A 17,665-nucleotide genomic window follows, 5' to 3' on the forward strand; every position below is an offset into this window, starting at 1 on the left:
GTAAAGAGCGTGTATCTCTCAATCTAAGGAAATAAAATACGTACTCGTCAGTTGTATTCTGTCATGATGTGACAAAAACGGAAAGCATATCTGAACAGAAGATACGTTTCGCATACGGACGAAAATTTACGAAGGTGCAGATAACTACTGTACTTTATTAAGATGTAAATGCATAATAATCGCATACAAGCAGAGAATTACCATGACACAAACCTTTGGTGCACAGTAGCAAATGTCTTTCGTGCAGGAAGTCGTCGTTGTAGGAAGCGTTCTCGATAAATTCGTACAGCTGCCCTCGCAACACCTTTTGCCTCGCCATAAATTAAACGCATATCGCTTAGTTCGGCGATAGTAAACCTCATTTCCATCCTAACAGTTAACAGAGTTGCAATAACATCTGTACAGGTACCTCGCCTACTGTCGTCGCTCGGTGTATTACAATGACGCAGCCACTCAGGCCGCAGTTGCCTATGTGTTTACGATTTACGCTCGCGATATCAATATGCACAGCGGGCAATAACAGGAACCGATTGCTTACGTACGTGCACGGCCAAGTATCTACTTTTCCGAAACCACTATCCTGAGATGAACTGTATTTTTTTTTTTTTTTCTGGGACAACCGTAGGAAATACGCAAACATGTTACTAGCCTTTTTTGTCAAACATTGCAAGATGTGCCATCTGTATAATTTTGGCACCTTATACCGTTTACACCCTGTATATTGTGAACAGTAATGGTCCTATCTCAGTTCCTTGGGGTACTTCGGAAATTACTCTCTGTCGGTCTTCCACCTAGTTTACATTTCTTTGTGCACATTTATCGCTTCGTTCTCCAAGTTTGAAACTACTCTTATGATAGATCTCTTTTCCAGCGTCTCGAAGATACTGCTGTGCTTCTTGCCGAATGTCGCCCACAATGTCACAGTTTTGTCCTCACGTATGCTCCTTAACAGAACCGAAAAGATGGCAATTGGTGTGTGCCAAGTCGAGACTGTTGGGAAGATGTCCCGATCTTCTCTACAGTGAGACGAGCAATGTGAGGGGGCGCGTTATCCTGTTGAAGGGAGATCTTCCCAAGACATTTGTCACGCTATGCTAGGCGGACATGCAGAACTGTATGGATATATGGGCCTGCATTCATTGTTTGTCCAGATTCAAGAAAATAAGCCGTGATGGAACCCTGTGCACACAAAAAGAGTGACCGTAACTTTCCCAGCAGATGACCCTGTCCTTACCTCTTCCTTAGAATCCAACTCCAGGCAGGGCCATTCCTTACTCGGGTGTTTTGTTTCAGGCTCGTAATTACAGAAAGAGCATTCGTTACCTGCCACAGTGCCCGTCAAAAAATCATCTCCTTCATTTTGAAATTTACGAAGGTGTTTCATCCATCTGTTAACACTGCTGTTGCCCGTGAAGATGAATATCAGGAGCACATCTTTCCTCTTTTACAAGGAATTCAGACAGCACGTTGTAGAAACGAAACAATGATGTTGGCCATTTTGAAAGTACTGTCTGTGGTTGCTTGAGAGTCAATGTCATTATGGCCGCAAGACGGCAATTAACAGGCTTTGAACACGGAGTAGTGGTTAGAGCTAGACAAATGGGACATTCCATTTCGGAAATCGTTAGGGAATTTGGTATTACGAGATCCACAGCGTCAAGAGCCGGTTCAGCATACCAAATTTCCGGCATTACTTCTCACCACGGAAACGAAGTTGCCGGCGGCCTTCACTTAACGATAGAGAGCAGCGGCGTCAGAGTAGAGTTATCAGTGCTACCAGACAAATTTGCAGCCATTCATGGACTTCATGTCCCAAAATAACAATGAAACCGTTCTGCTCTATGTCACCGGGCCAGAATCGTTTGCTGTTGGTCTGCATAAAACAACTGTACATCTACATCTACATCCATACTCCGCAAGCCACCTGACGGTGTGTGACGGAGAGTACCTTGAGTACCTCTATCGGTTCTCCCTTCTATTCCAGTCTCGTATTGTTCGTGGAAAGAAGGATTGTCGGTATGCCTTTGTGTGGGCTCTAATCTCTCTGATTTTATCCTCATGGTCTCTTCGCGAGATACACGTAGGAGGGAGCAATATACTTCTTGACTCTTCGTTGAAGGTATGTTCTCGAAACTTTAACAAAAGCCCGTACCGAGCTACTGAGCGTCTCTCCTGCAGAGTCTTCCACTGGAGTTTATCTATCATCTTCGTAACGCATTCGCGATTACTAAATGATCCTGTAACGAAGCGCGCTGCTCTCCGTTGGATCTTCTCTATCTCTTCTATCAACCCTATCTGGTACGGATCCCACACTGCTGAGCAATATTCAAGCAGTGGGCGAACAAGCGTACTGTAACCTACTTCCTTTGTTTTCGGATTGCATTTCCTTAGGATTCTTCCAATGAATCTCAGTCTGGCATCTGCTTTACCGACGATCAACTTTATATGATCATTCCATTTTAAATCACTCCTAATGTGTACTCCCAGATAATTTATGGAATTAACTGCTTCCAGTTGCTGACCTGCTATTTTGTAGCTAAATGATAAAGTATCTATCTTTCTATGTATTCGCAGCACATTACACTTGTCTACATTGAGATTCAATTGCCATTCCCTGCACCATGCGTCAATTCGCTGCAGATCCTCCTGCATTTCAGTACAATTTTCCATTGTTACAACCTCTCGATACACCACAGCATCATCTGCAAAAAGCCTCAGTGAACTTCCGATGTCATCCACAAGGTCACTTATGCATATTGTGAACAGCAGCGGCCCCATGACACTCGCCTGCGGCACACCTGAAATCACTCTACTTCGGAAGACTTCTCTCCATTGAGAATGACATGCTGCGTTCTGTTATCTAGGAACCCTTCAATCCAATCACACAATTGGTGTTATAGTCCATATGCTCTTACTTTGTTCATTAAACGACTGTGGGGAACTGTATCGAACGCCTTGCGGAAGTCAAGAAACACGGCATCTACCTGTGAACCCTTGTCTATGGCCCTCTGAGTCTCGTGGACGAATAGCGCGAGCTCGGTTTCACATGACCGTCTTTTTCGAAACCCATGCTGATTCCTACAGAGTAGATTTCTAGTCTCCAGAAAAGTCATTATACTCGAAACCAATGTGGGACTTACGGCGGGGAAATCTGGCTTTAATGAAGTACTGCAGCAGGCGACCGACGTGAATGCCTTTGCTAACAGCACCTCATCGCCTGCAGCGCCTCTCCTTGGCTCGTGATTGTATCGGTTGGACTCTAGACGACTGGAAAACCGTGGCCCGGTCAGATGAGTCTCTATTTTTGTTGGTAAGAGCTATGGCAGGTTTCGAGTGTGGCGCAGACCCCATGAAGGGATGGACCTGATGTGTCAACAACACACTGGGCAAGTTGGGGTTGCTCCGTAATGTAGTGGCCTGGGTCCTCTTGTCACACTGAATCGATCATTGACTGGAAATGGTTATGTTCGGTTACATGGATATCATTTGCGGCCATTCATGGACTTCATGTTGCAAAATAACGATGTGTGCTATGTAACCGGGCCAGAATCGTTCGCGGCTGAAAAAGTTTCTGGGCAATCCGAGCGAATGATTTTGCCACCCATCGAACATTTATGGGACGTAATCGAGATGTCACTTCGTGCAGAAAATCCTGCACTGGGAATAGTTTGGCAAGTATGGACGGTTACACAGGCAGCATGGCTCAATACTTCTGCAGGGGACTTAAGCTACTTGTTGAGTCCATGAGCACGTTGAGGTGCAGCACTACGCCGGGCAAAGGAAGGTCCGACAAGACACTAGGACTACGGTCGCAGGTTCGAATCCTGCCTCGGGCGTGGATGTGTGTGATGTCCTTAGGTGAGTTAGGTTCAAGTAGTTCTAAGTTCTAGGGGACTGATGACCTCAGAGGTTAAGTCCCATAGTGCTCAGAGCCATTTGAACCAAGACACTAGGGCGTATCCCGTGGCTTTCGGCACCATTGTGTATTTTTCTTAACGAGTGTTGACTTGATGGAGAATTGGCTGCCGTAGTCTGCATTTTGGCTGTTCAGCAAACATTGGGCCTCAGTAATCACCCGGAAATGCCGGCGACGAAATAGTTTCTTCACTCTGCGCCATTTCAGGGGAGGCTCGAGGCAAATATTGACAGTGTAAACAAGCGAGATGTCTGAATGTGTCCTGTGCAGAACGAATTGGGTTTACGTTTAGTACGTCACGGTTTCGCTCTAAATGAACATCTTTAGGTGACACCAAAAGTTCAGCAACAGTTTTCGTAACTAATTCTGGAAACTTCGAAGAAATGTATGTGCCGTTCGCATGACTCTCCTGTGCTATGAGAATTACTTTCGAAGACGGTTGATAAAATTTAGGGAAAGCTTCCCCTAATATCGTCACAAAATGGCTGTCGTATGCTCCAGTAATGATTTGCCACTTATGAGCATAATCTGTCTGCACAACACCATGGCAGTCCCAAAAACAGCATCATCGCCCACACACCCACACTAACTCCCACACGCACACACATACACACAGTGAGAGAGAGAGAGAGAGAGAGAGAGAGAGAGAGAGAGAGGCAGAGAAGAACAGAGCAGACGTATTTACTGATCGTATTTACTATGACATCTGCTCCTATTTGCAGAGACTATTCTCCTGAGTTCATAAATTCAGTTCAAAAAAATGGTTCAAATGGCTTTGCGCACTATGGGACTTAACATCTATGGTCATCAGCCCCCTAGAACTTAGAACTACTTAAACCTAACTAACCTAATGACATCACACAACACCCAGTCATCACGAGGCAGAGAGAATCCCTGACCCCGCCGGGAACCGAACCCGGGAACCCGGGCGCGGGAAGCGAGAACGCTACCGCACGACCACGAGCTGCGGACGTAAATTCAGTTAATCTACATATAATAACCGTAAGTTTGAGTTCCGCACACAAGTACAATCTGATGAAACTGAAACTCTCAGATTAACACAAATCATGCACAGTAATTTCCAGCAAAGTTTTACACCTGCAAATGTTATTCCATCTGCACACCATCAGTCGATACGTGACAGAAAACAGAGCCTTTTTATCGTTACCGCAACCAAAAAGTGTAGTTATCCGACGTCTGCATGGCATGACAACTGCTCTCCGGTAACTGAACTGTAGTGAATTTGGTACAACGTCTAATGTCCAGAGTCTTAGCTCTCAAATCAGACTAAAGATGCACAATATGAACACCTAAGTAACGAGTACGGCTTACGGGGTGAAGTTTCTAAAGGTGGGACAGGTTTACTGGTGGAAGTGAAAGCTGTGAGGGTGACTCGTGCTGGGATAGCTCACCCGGTAGAGCACGGAAAAATTTTCTGGGGTAACTCATCAGTTGGAAAGAAAGTACTGACTGCACAAGAGTCGGCAGTAAGAGTAATATGGGGTGTTCACGCTCGGACGTCATGTCTACGCCTCTGCATGGAGCTAGGAATTTTAACAGCGCCGTCACAACACATATTTTCCCTAATTGCATTCGTCATACGTAACCCAACACAATTTAAGAACAGTGATGTGCATACCTACAACACTAGACGAAAAATGACGTTTATTCCCGATGTAATTACAATGAAATCCAGACCTTTAGCTGCTGACAGACTTGGATAAATATAAACGGCGACATTTGAAAATGTGTGCCCCGACCGGAGTTCGAACCCGGGTTCGTCTGCTTATAAAGCAGACGCGCTATCCGTCTGTGCCACCGAAGACACAGAGGATAGTGCGACTGCAGGGACATATCTCTGGCATGCTCCCCTTGAGACTCGCATCTCCAACGTACTGCTCACACTCCATATTTGTAGTGCCCCTGCCCACTATACTCATTACTCGCGGCAGTCAATCTACCAATTCCCGCAAGAGTTCGTGCGGTGTGAGTACATCCTCACTGTAAAAGATCATTGGCCGGTAAGCCTCATCTATATGAATATGGTATTTGTTCTTTCGGACATTTCCGAAAGAACAGATACCATCTTCATATACTTATTACCCAGTGTTAAAATAACGAAAAGTATGTCATCCACACGAGTGCTAAAAGGAGTCCGTTAAACTTCGGTTACACGATAGATTAGTCAAACATAAAGGTCGCAAATTCAACTAAATACCTAGGAATTACAATTACTAACAACTTAAATTGGATGCAGCACACAGAAAATGTTGTGCAGAAGGCTAACCAAACACTGCGTTTTTTTGCCAGGACACTTAGAGAACCTAACAGACCCACTAAGGAGACTGCCTAGACTAGCCTTGTCTGTCCTCTTTTAGAATACTGCTACGCGGTGTGGGATCCTTATTAGACAGGACTGACGGAGTACATCAAAAAAGTTTAAAGAAAGGCAGCACGTTTTGTATTATCGCGAAATGTGGGAGAGATTGTCACAGAAATGATACAGGCCTTCGGCTGATCATCATTAAAACAAAGGCGGTTTTCGTTGCGACAGAATCTTCTCACGAAATTCCAATCACCAACTTTCTCCTCCCAATGCGAAAATATTTTTTTGACACCGACCTACATAGGGAGGAACGATCACCACGATAAAACAAGGGAAATCAGAGCTCGTACAGAGAGATATAGGTGTTCATTCTTTCTGCGCGCTATACGAGACTGGAATAATAGAGAACTGTGAAGGTGGTTTGATGAGCCCTCTGCCAGGCACTTAAATGTGATTTGCAGAGTATCCATGTAGATGTAGATGTAGATGAATGGCTCAGAAAGTAGTTCAATATGCAGCAGTAAAATGTTTTGATCATTTGCCCAATAGCTTAAAATGTCTGATAGGTAGAGAAGCAAGTTTTAAGTCTAATTTAAAATCATTTCTCCTGGACAGCTCTATCTATTCCATTGACGAATTTCTACTTAAAAGCTCGTAGCCAGAAGAAAAGATGTTTTCTAAAGTGTAGTTGCATGATTAGAAGTAAAATGATGATGTGTCCATTAATATTAATACTAGTTTGTATACGTACCTATGAACTCACTCGTACCACATCATTTCGATAAATGACTTATTCAAATGATCTGTGGAACACGTAACTAACTAACGAAAGTCCCAAGTTCGTGTTTCTGGCCACCACACAGTTTTAATCTTTTAGAAAATTTAAATATGGCTCACACTCCGTGTACAGAGAACACGTCACTTGGAAAAAAATTCATTGTTGTACTGCGACAAGAAAAATAACGGTAACCATATCAAAAGTGCAAAATATCTGTAGGATATGGAAAAAATATTGGGATCGAGTTCCTGTCAGTACAAGGTAAAAATGTCATCGTGTATGACGTTTATGATCTATCAATTACAAACATTTCATAAACTATTGTACAACTTTACGTCGGTAATATCTAGTAAAACAGGCATTTCGTGACATTTGTTTGACGTTTCTTCTTTTTTGATATTGAATAAAATAGCTCACAAAATTTTACAAAGAATTTTTCTACATTGCATATTTTCTGTTGCCGCTGCGAAAGCCACGAGTTACGCTATCACAAGACATCTTCGGAGCTCACTTCGTAATATGTTGTTGTACGTGCCTTATAAACTCTCCTTAGCTCGACACAGTATATCCATGATACACCATACAGTAATATAGGTATCGTAAACCTTCTAGAAAGTTGAATGAATATTCCATGAATGTGGCTTACAGTGCTGCGTACAAATATTTATTTACCCTTAAGGACCTGTGTCTCTGCATTGTCCTACGAATGCTGCGTGAAGCATTCTCCACCTAAGGAAGTACGCAGAAAACGCTAGTTTTCCTGGAACAGTTTTGATGTAGCATTTACTCGCCGATAAGGCATCACTTATATTACGGTCTGTTTCGTTTCAGGTCTGTCGCAAGCCAGCTGATAATGGGTCAGGCTGTGATAGCGGAGACGTACGACAGCGTCACCATCTACTTCAGCGACATCGTCGGCTTCACCGCCCTCTCCGCTGAGAGCACTCCTATGCAGGTAGGTAACTGACTGCCTCAAGTGCCCCAGTCCAAGCGGAACGCTGGCCTACTGTACTTACCTCATCATAACGTATTGTTAGCAAAGCTGTGTCACTATTAACCCTGAGTAGGAGAATGGAAATTGATTTGTAGCCGGGTATCTCTCCTGAGAGTAACTTCGCCCTGCACTTATAAAGACAACAAAAAGGTATGCAAGGTGTAACGGGTAGCGCAGATGTTTTTAAGCATGATGCCTTGTATGTGTGGTGTATGTTATCCAGGGACCTAGAAACAACGGAGAGACTCCGTCCCCGCCGCAGCCGCAGTGGTCCACAACCCCCAGGCGACTACCGCAGTCCACTTCACCCCTCCACTGCCACACACCGAACCCAGGGTTATTGTGCGGTTCGGCCCCCGGTGGACCCCTCAGGGAACGTCTCACACCAGACGAATGTAACCCCTATGTTTGCGTAGTAGAGTAATGGTGGTGTACGCGTACGTGGAGAACTTGTTTGCGCAGCAATCGCCGACATAGTGTAACTGAGGCGGAATAAGGGGAACCAGCCCGCATTCGCCGAGGCAGATGGAAAACCTCCTAAAAACCATCCACAGACTGGCCGGTTCACCGGACCTTGACACAATTCCGCCGGGCGGATTCGTGCCGGGGATCAGGTGCTCCTTCCCGCCCTGAAAGCCGTGTGTTAGACCGCGCGGCCAACAGGGCCGGCCATGATACCTTAATGTGTTCATAATCATTGTGTTGTTTTTTTTTTTTCTCCGCGTCAGATAATCTTCCCACAAACACATTACATAGTTTATTACTTGATATTTTCTCCTCAGTAGTAACTGCTCCACTATGTGGGCTATGTCTGTTACTATAGACCAACCGTATTGGATGCACACATCCACACTTCAACACCTGACCTACCACGCAGGGAAAAATGAGCATTAACGGCTTGTTCTTGTTACATGCACGCGGATGTACTTCCCACCGCACACGACTTGTAATACCTACAATTATTGATCTAAAAATGAAGTAAATACTAATGTAATGTTGTTCAGAACACCGCTTTCACTCACCGACAGAAATATCTGCGGTTATACCTATTACACCTTGTGTATAAAATATACTGTAGGTTTAGTTTAACATAATGTTACGGTATATTATGTTACCAGAGTTGCCCGTTTTACGATACGTCTGCTTTCAGGTTGTGGACTTACTGAACGACCTCTACAGCTGCTTCGATTCCATCGTCGGAAACTTCGATGTCTACAAAGTAAGTAACTCACACTCGCACCACAGAATAATTGGATAAGTACTAAAGGTTCGAGGAAAATTGTACCGGAGTGGAGCAGTTTGTTTCCAGTAATAAAACGAAAACACACATCTGGACCTAACTTCATTACCGTGTGAGGAAAGACATTGCTAGGATCGGACTGAAAGCGACAGTTGTTTGTAATTGTAGCATTGTGATCGTTGTAACATAGGCTATTAGTACGCTCCTTTCATCTACATCTACATATATACTCCGCTAGCCACCAAGCGGTGTCTGGCGGAGGGCACAATTCGCGCCAAAGTCATATTTGCCCCCCTCAGTTCCACTCTCGGATCGCGCGAGGGAAAAACGACTGTCTGAACGTCTCACGTCTCAGTACGGACTCTTACTTCCCTTATCTTTGAATGATGATCATTACGCGATTTGAAAGTTGGTGGCAATAATATATGCTCTACATCCTCGGTGAAGATTGGATTTCGGAATTTACTGAGCAGCCCCTTCTGTTTAGCGCGTCGTCTATCTGCAAGTGTGTCCCACTTCAAACTTTCTATGAGATTTGTAACGCTCTCGCGATGGCTGAATGTACCAGTCACGAATCTTGCCGCTCTTCTTTGGACCTTCTCAATCTCTTGAATCAGACCCAACTGGTAAGGGTCCCACACAGACGAACAATACTCTAAGACTGGACGAACTAACATATTGTAAGCTATTTCCTTTGTTGAAGGACTGCATCGCTTCAGGATTCTACCAATAAACCGCAGTCTAGAGTTCGTCTTACCCGTTACTTGTGTAATCTGATCATTCCATTTGAGATCATTTCGAATAGTTACACACAGATCCTTGACGGATGTTACCGCTTCCAAAGACTGATCATTTATTTTGTACTCATACATTAATGGGGATTTTCGCCTTGTTATACGCAGTAGGTTACACTTACTAATATTGAGAGATAACTGCCAGTCATTACACCACGCATTTATTTTCTGCGAATCGTCATCGATTTGTTCACGACTTTCGTGTGATACTACTTTCCTGTATACTACAGCATCATCGGCAAACAGTCTAAGGCCGCTGTCAATACCATCAACAAGATCGTTTATGTAAATAGTAAACAGCAGAGGACCTATTACGCTGCCCTGGGGCCTTTAGGCACTCATAGTTACAGAATGATGCATTTTGCAAATAATTTTAACCAACATCTACAAACGGTTTCCTATGCTTTTATCTACCTTAGTGACCTATTATGTACGAAGTGAAACATGCATGACAGTAATATTGTTTCAACTTACGTCACGAAAGACTCTCAGTCAAACCAGAATAAGCCTTATAAGTTATTATCGTCTAAATACGAGCGCCTAATATCATAAAACAATGACTGTACCATATTTTCTTTCGAGAGAAATGGGGCTCATATAACGGGCCTATTCTGGTTCTTTGGGAACTTTTGTTCCGTCTCTAATGAGTAGGCCGTTAGCGACATGTTAGAACCATAAGCTTCATCTTTATTTAGCTATAAAATTTTACCAAGCGCATCTTGTCATTTCGCTGTTCCTTTTTATATCCACTTCCCAGTTAACACTGTTTTAACGTCTCTTGGAATTGTATGAACATAATTGTTTGTTTGAATGAAACGAGAGACTAGAATGTAAGAAAAATACGTTTATGATATGTTTGATCTTTTCATGCACTTTTAATAACTCATTTTACTAACTATTGTTGTATGCAATTGGTAGAAACAACAAAGAGTTTTCAGGATTTTTTATTATTGTATTTTGTACTGCCCACACACCAGACTGCATGAAATCCAAATTTATAGTTAAGCTTCCGCTTTGCTTTGGAACTTCGCTCGTCGTCTTTCATTGTCTCATGCTGAATGCTTAAAGGTAAAACCTTGCATTGCTTTGCAACGTGCTCATACAAGTGCTTTACGTTACGCTACTGCTAATGTATGAAGGAATAAATTTGTACCAGAAATTTTCAGAAAGAGGGGGGGGGGGGGGGGGAACGTCGGTGTCACACATTCTTTCATTGGGAGACAATAGTCAAGGCCCTAGGTCAATTATACAGTGTCTCGTGAAGTGAGGGCGTGAAACAGTGTTTATGGTGATCCGTTTGTCGGGCGGAGAAGCTACACTCAGCGGCCTAACGGGTGCCAAGCAAGCAGCTATGGTTATGTGCCAAAACCGGATTTCTCCTCTTTCTTCCTTCCTTTCATTCTATGCTCTTTCACAAATTCCACCCGACTCCACACAAGCACTGGTTACAGCCATTTCTGCGATATGGTTAACACATTTGACACTTCTTAAATTGTCGGAGATACGTAACGAAACACTCCGAGAAAAACGACGAAATTTCATGTTTTGTAGCCGAAAGACCATATTTTCTAGGCCAAAACAAATTTATTTGTCGATATAGTCCTATTTTCAGTTAATTTTCCAGCGTCTTTCCAGAGGATGTACAACTTCCCTGAAATAGTGTCTTTAATGTCTTACAATAAACACATCTAATCTCTGACACAGTATCTGTTTGGCGTCAGATCGTTTTACGGTCACAAATTACATCAGACTTGGGACACGCACAAGTCGGAGATCATCAAATCTAATGAATGAGGTGGCTGATCCAGTAATTCGTACTTCAGATTCCTTAGGATTACCGTTAGCTGAACACATTCTCCTGATAAAGGTTTGCTTTTGTAATATTGCCCATTCCGCAAGTACTTTTCATGCAGTTGCTCCTAAGCACTTGAGTACTTTTAGTTTGTTATTATTTTGCTCTCACCTTTACCTTTCCGCCTAGTATTATTCATGACTATTGTCTTTCGTCTAGCACTTCATCACTGTTTTATCTGTGGTTCGAAGTAACGCACACTCTTCTTATCTGCAGTGATAAATCAGTGCATAACCAACCATTGCTGAAACAGTAACTCTCCCATTTGCTTAATATCAGCATTTAACGAGGTCACCTATCCTGCTTGTCTCTAAGGACTTTCCTTTAGGCGGATATACTTGTTCACCAGAACACACAACAAAGCAAATTTTTGTTCGTGATATATGGAATATCATTTACCTGCCGATGATTCTCTCAGACATTCTGACATCTAAGCCCACTCCACTTGTCGAATGTTGCAGATCCTGTTTCACTGCACACTGCCTAACAAATACAGCCAACTGGTGAATGTACTCGCAAGGTAGAAGGTGTCACTCGGACACCCACCCATTGTTACGAGATGTTTCGAGTTGCTACGAAAATTTGCTTTTGAGTACTTCATAGAACTATTGGCCGAATTTGAAACTTTAGGCTGCTCAAATAATCTACTCATTAACATGTGCACTCTTACGTTAAATGTTTAACTGAATAAGTTAAGTTTTAAAGTAGGGAACTGTGTATACATCTTGACACAGAGTAATCGCGGCGCGAAAATTTCTCGATTTATATTCATCCAGTGTTTGAGAAAGATAACACCTACCGACTTTCAATTAACTTTGGACGTAATTTAAAAACAAATCAAAACTTTTTCTTTGTGACAAACACGACGAAATAATGAAAAAAACTTATCGTTTACAACATTCTAGAGGTTCATGCAGTGTAGCATTGTCACAAGGCACACTTTAATTTATTACTTCTTTATTACCACCTCTATTCGCAACAGATTTTTCAGACTGTATCCAAAAATACCACTGAACGAGTGTGCAAAATGATATCATTTTATGATTCATAGTTCAGAAGATATGACCTCATAAACCTGAGAAGAGTGGAAATCTAGCGTTTCTTAAAACGTAGAGTAAATTACCTTTATTGTATCCATCTAGTGCTTAATCATGAGAGCACTTTGAAAGTTGAAATTAACTTTAAGTGTAATTTAAGTACACAAATGTTTGACACAGTGATTCAATTGCAAGCTAATCAGATGTCTGAAATCGTTGTACATATGAAAGTTCGGTTGTTTGAACAATCGGGTCTTTTGACATGGGTCAGTGGTGTTATTCTAATGTAAACTACAACAGCACTTGCAAATTGGAATGAATTCCTGAAGCAGGTCATGCTACACAAGGAAAGAAGTAACTGGTTAATTGTTTTCTTAATTAAAATCAGCTAGTTACTTACAAATTTAAATAGAATTTGACGACTCTTTTATTGATACGGCGTGGACCAAGTCAGTTTACAGTATATGTATACATGATTATTGTTAACATTAATGGACACTTTTTCAGTCCAGCTCATGCAGCTACACTTAAAAACATCGTATTTTACGTGCTACCAGTTCTTATGTAGAAATTCGTCCAAGCAACAGAAGGATCTGTGCAGGAGAAATGATTTAAGTTACATTTAAATCTTGATTTACTATCTGTCAGACATTTTATGTGATTGAGCAAATGATCAAATATGCTCTGTTGAAGTATACTGAACACCTTTCTGAGCCACTGACAGCTTTGATGATGGGTACTAAATGTCATTTTTCTTTCTAGTTTTGTCGGTATGTACGTAAATTTTCTTCTCAAATTATGATGGATTATTCATGACGAATTTCACTAGTGAATATATATATTGTGATGTTGAAGTTCTAATGGCCAACTCCTTGAAGACATAGCTTTGTGACGTCTGCGGGTGAACAGCAGCTGTTAATTCTTACTGCTCGCTTGTGTGCAATGAGCACTTTATTTCCACATGGTGAGTTACCCCAGAAAAATATTTCATGAGACGTTACTGAGTGTAAATATGACCAGTCATTATGTCAGGAGACTAGTTCATTTATTTCCAAGAATAGCAATTATATCAAGAGCTAAGATAGCAGAACATAATAATGAAAAGCTCAGTACTCAGTAACACGCTTCTTCCAGTTCAAGTTTTCATCCATATGTACACCCAAAGTTTGATGAATTCTACAGTGTTTACTGACTCCTGTTCATGTGCTACATCAGTTGTCAATAAGACCTAGTTGTTGTACAGCATGGAATATGTTTTTTTTTTTTTCAAAATTTAGGGAGAGGCCCTTCTCAAGGAACCATTTAACAATTCTTTGAAACACATAATTAACAATCCCTTCTGTTGCTTTCACTCTAATGGGATTTATTATAACACTAGTATCGTCTCCAAAACGTGCTAATGGTGCTTGCTGAAAATTGAACAGAAGGACTTTTACGTATGTCTGGAACTGGTGTGAACCCGAAATTGAACCCTGTGGGACTCCCTTTGTGCTTTCTCCCCAGTCAGTAAAATTTTATATTCTTGCAATATTGTCTCAATTTTTAAGCACAACTTTATACATTCTGTTTTTCAAGTATGGCTGAAACCAGTTGTATGTAAAGCCGTCAGTTCCATAAAACCTGAATCTTGCTAAGAGTGTAACATGTCGTGCACAATCAAATGCCTTCGAAAGGCCGCAGAAAATACTAACTGGCGATGTTTTAATGTTTAATGCTGGTAAGATCTGACGAGCAAATGTCTAAATAGTATTCTCAGAGAGCAACCCTTCTGGATCCCAAACTGTGATGTACTAAGCAAACTGTTCCTTCAAAAATGTGAGACTGTTCTTGAGTACATTACTTTTTGGAACAGCCAGTTCATTAGTTAACAATTTACCATACAATATTGCGAGACTAGTATGAAGAACTACTTGTTCCCTAATATAAAGCACGACTTGTTGAGTGATTTACGTGGGTTTCACTATTCAGACCCTCCTCGAGTGTCAATTTCCTTCATCCTCGTATTGCTTGCTTTTCACACCGTACTTCTGAAAGTATCCGCAAATAATATTTAGTGCGATATAAAGTGATGAGAATGCATTGGCTAAAGCAGACATTTCGACTATGTAGCACAGGCTGACCAGATCTCAATTAGAAAAAGCCGGGACACATGTGTTTATCCTTTGTATTTAACTTCATTATTACACTTATGCATACTTTTTTTGTCAATTGAGATGAAATTTTGAAATCAATAATAGGCCTATGACGATGCAGCAACTGAAAACACATGTCAAGAACGCGTCTTCACTTTGTGAGTTGATAAGGAAACTGTAGGTACATTACCCATAAATAAAATTCTTTTCTTCAGAAAGAAAAAACTGATGTGTACTTTTTATTGTAATACCCTGGATATGCTTCCTGCAATATTTAGTCACTTACTAGGTATTTAGGTACAGTTTGTTGACCCCAAAAACTGTGTAATACTACTAACCAGTAATCAGACCAAAATTATACATTCCATATTATAATTAACTTCCATATGGCTACAATCCTGTTAAGGGAAATGGTTTAAACTAAGTGATACTCCTTTGTAGCTCCTTTGGATTAGTTTTTTTTTTTTTTTTTTTGTCTCGAGGGCCACAAAGTGGAAGGGGTAGGTAATGCTAATATTATTTTCAATATATGTCTTTAGGTAGAAGACTAATTAAACAAAATGCTACAGGCGTACATATTGTGAAAATATATATTGCTGTGACGTTCTTCTTGTACGAAACTTGTTTTGTACGAATATTTAATTGATTGGGAAATATAATTGCTCTCATTTTGTTTCTCGGCTAAAAATCGGGACAGTTATGTGTCCCTAATGATTTTCTCTGGACACCAGGACATTTGTGTGCCAACCTGGACGTCTGGCCAACCTATGCTAGTACGGTGATAATGTTGAAACTTTTCCCCCGTGTAGTGACGGTGTTTTGTTTCCCTGCAGGTTGAGACGATCGGCGACGCGTACATGGTGGTGTCGGGGCTGCCGGTGCGAAATGGTACACAGCACGCCCGCGAGGTGGCTCGCATGGCGCTGGCGCTGCTGCAGGCCGTGCGGGGATTCACCATCCGCCACCGGCCGCACGACCAGCTCAAGCTGCGCATCGGCATCCACACAGGTAGGCAACCCAGCAACACACAGCAGTGACGTGCGTCGCCTTTCACGACCGTTAGGTGGCGCGGCTGAGAAGACAATGGCCCAATCCAACCCCACATGCCAAAATCTACCATGAGACTTTTTATACAGGAGGAATACGTCGAAAGAAATCCACTGTCCAGGTTTTATCTGCTAAGACGCATTTAACAAAAATGTGGAAGTGACTTATTTTTTTCTGCGCGAAGATCAGCTTATAATAATAGTTTGAAGAGCCATTCCTGCATACTGCATGCCTCGACGAATGAGAAGAAACGGATGTGACGAGAGAATCTAGAGCAATAATCCTGAGTGCTAACACGCAGATTTTATGCACCTGCACAATTGTCACTCTTTTCAAAAACCTCCAGCTTATATCGCCAGCTAGACTGTTGCGGATATACGATGAAGAACCAAAGATACTGGTACACCGGCCTAATAGCGTGTAGGGCCCCTGAGCACGCAGAAGAGCAGCAACACGACGTGGCATGGACTCGACAAATATCTGAAGCAGTACTGGAGGGAATTGCCACCTTGAATCCTGCCGGGCTGTCCATAAATCCGTAACTACTGTTAAGCTGATAAGCCAGAAATTGCAAAGATTTATCTGAAATTATATGGTCTGATAATTTCCTCGCTAATTCTTTCGACTGTCGTAAAATTTTTAGTAGAGCGGGTGAATCACGTTACTTGTTTTGTGCGGCATATGCATTATATCAACGTACATTATATTTGTTCTGAACAGCAAATTGCAAGGTGTCCCAGATATGCTAAATAATGTTCGTTTCTGGGGAGTCTGGTGGCCAGTGGAAGAGTTCAAACTCAGAAGAGTATTCCTAAAGCCTCTATGTAGCAATTCTGGACATGTGGGGTGTCGCTGGAACTGCCCAAGTCCGTCGGAAAGCACAGTGGATATAAACATATGCAGGTGATCAGACAGGATGCTTACATACGTGTCACCTGGCAGAGTCGTATCTAGGCCTATCAGGGTTCCCAAATCACTCAAACTGCAAGCGCCCCATACCATTCCCCACTCGCACCAGCTTGAAGAATCCCATGCTGACATGCAGGATCCATGAATTCATAAGGTTGTCTTCATATGCGTTATCGTCCATGCGCTCGTCACAATTTGAAACGAGACTTGTCCGACCAGGCCAAATGTTTCCACTCATCAACAGTGCAATGTCGGTGTTGATAGGCCCAGCACAGTAGACATAAACATATGCAGGTGATCAGACAGGATGCTTACGTACGTGTCACCTGTCAGAGTCGTATCTAGACGTACCAGGGTTCCCAAATCACTCAAACTGCAAGCGCCCCATACCATTCCCCACTCGCACCAGCTTGAAGAATCCCATGCTGACATGCAGGGTCCATGAATTCATTAGGTTGTCTTCATATACGGTCACGTCCATCCACTCGACACAATTTGAAACGAGACTCGTCCGACCAGGCAACATGTTTCCAGTCATCAACAGCCCAATGTCGGTGTTGATAGGCCCAGCCGAGACGCAAAGCTTTGTGTAGTGCAGTCACCAAGAGTATACGAGTGGGCCTTCGGCTCCGAAAGCCCA

The 17,665-nt window shown here is 42.4% G+C and overlaps 1 protein-coding gene across 2 annotated transcripts in view; it reads left to right on the plus strand.

The window, feature by feature from the left end:
• The window catches only part of LOC124795224 (atrial natriuretic peptide receptor 1-like), a 1,189,640-nt gene that overhangs the window by 1,147,728 nt on the left and 24,247 nt on the right, over positions 1 to 17,665 (plus strand). For both annotated transcript variants that reach the window (XM_047259145.1, XM_047259146.1), the window contains exons 16-18: positions 7,852 to 7,975; positions 9,165 to 9,233; positions 15,903 to 16,077. In XM_047259145.1, the coding sequence (XP_047115101.1) occupies positions 7,852 to 7,975; positions 9,165 to 9,233; positions 15,903 to 16,077 (368 nt within the window). The remainder of the gene's footprint in view (positions 1 to 7,851; positions 7,976 to 9,164; positions 9,234 to 15,902; positions 16,078 to 17,665) is intronic.

This window comes from Schistocerca piceifrons, chromosome 4 (genome assembly GCF_021461385.2).
Source record: "Schistocerca piceifrons isolate TAMUIC-IGC-003096 chromosome 4, iqSchPice1.1, whole genome shotgun sequence".
Taxonomy (NCBI): Eukaryota; Metazoa; Arthropoda; class Insecta; order Orthoptera; family Acrididae; genus Schistocerca; species Schistocerca piceifrons.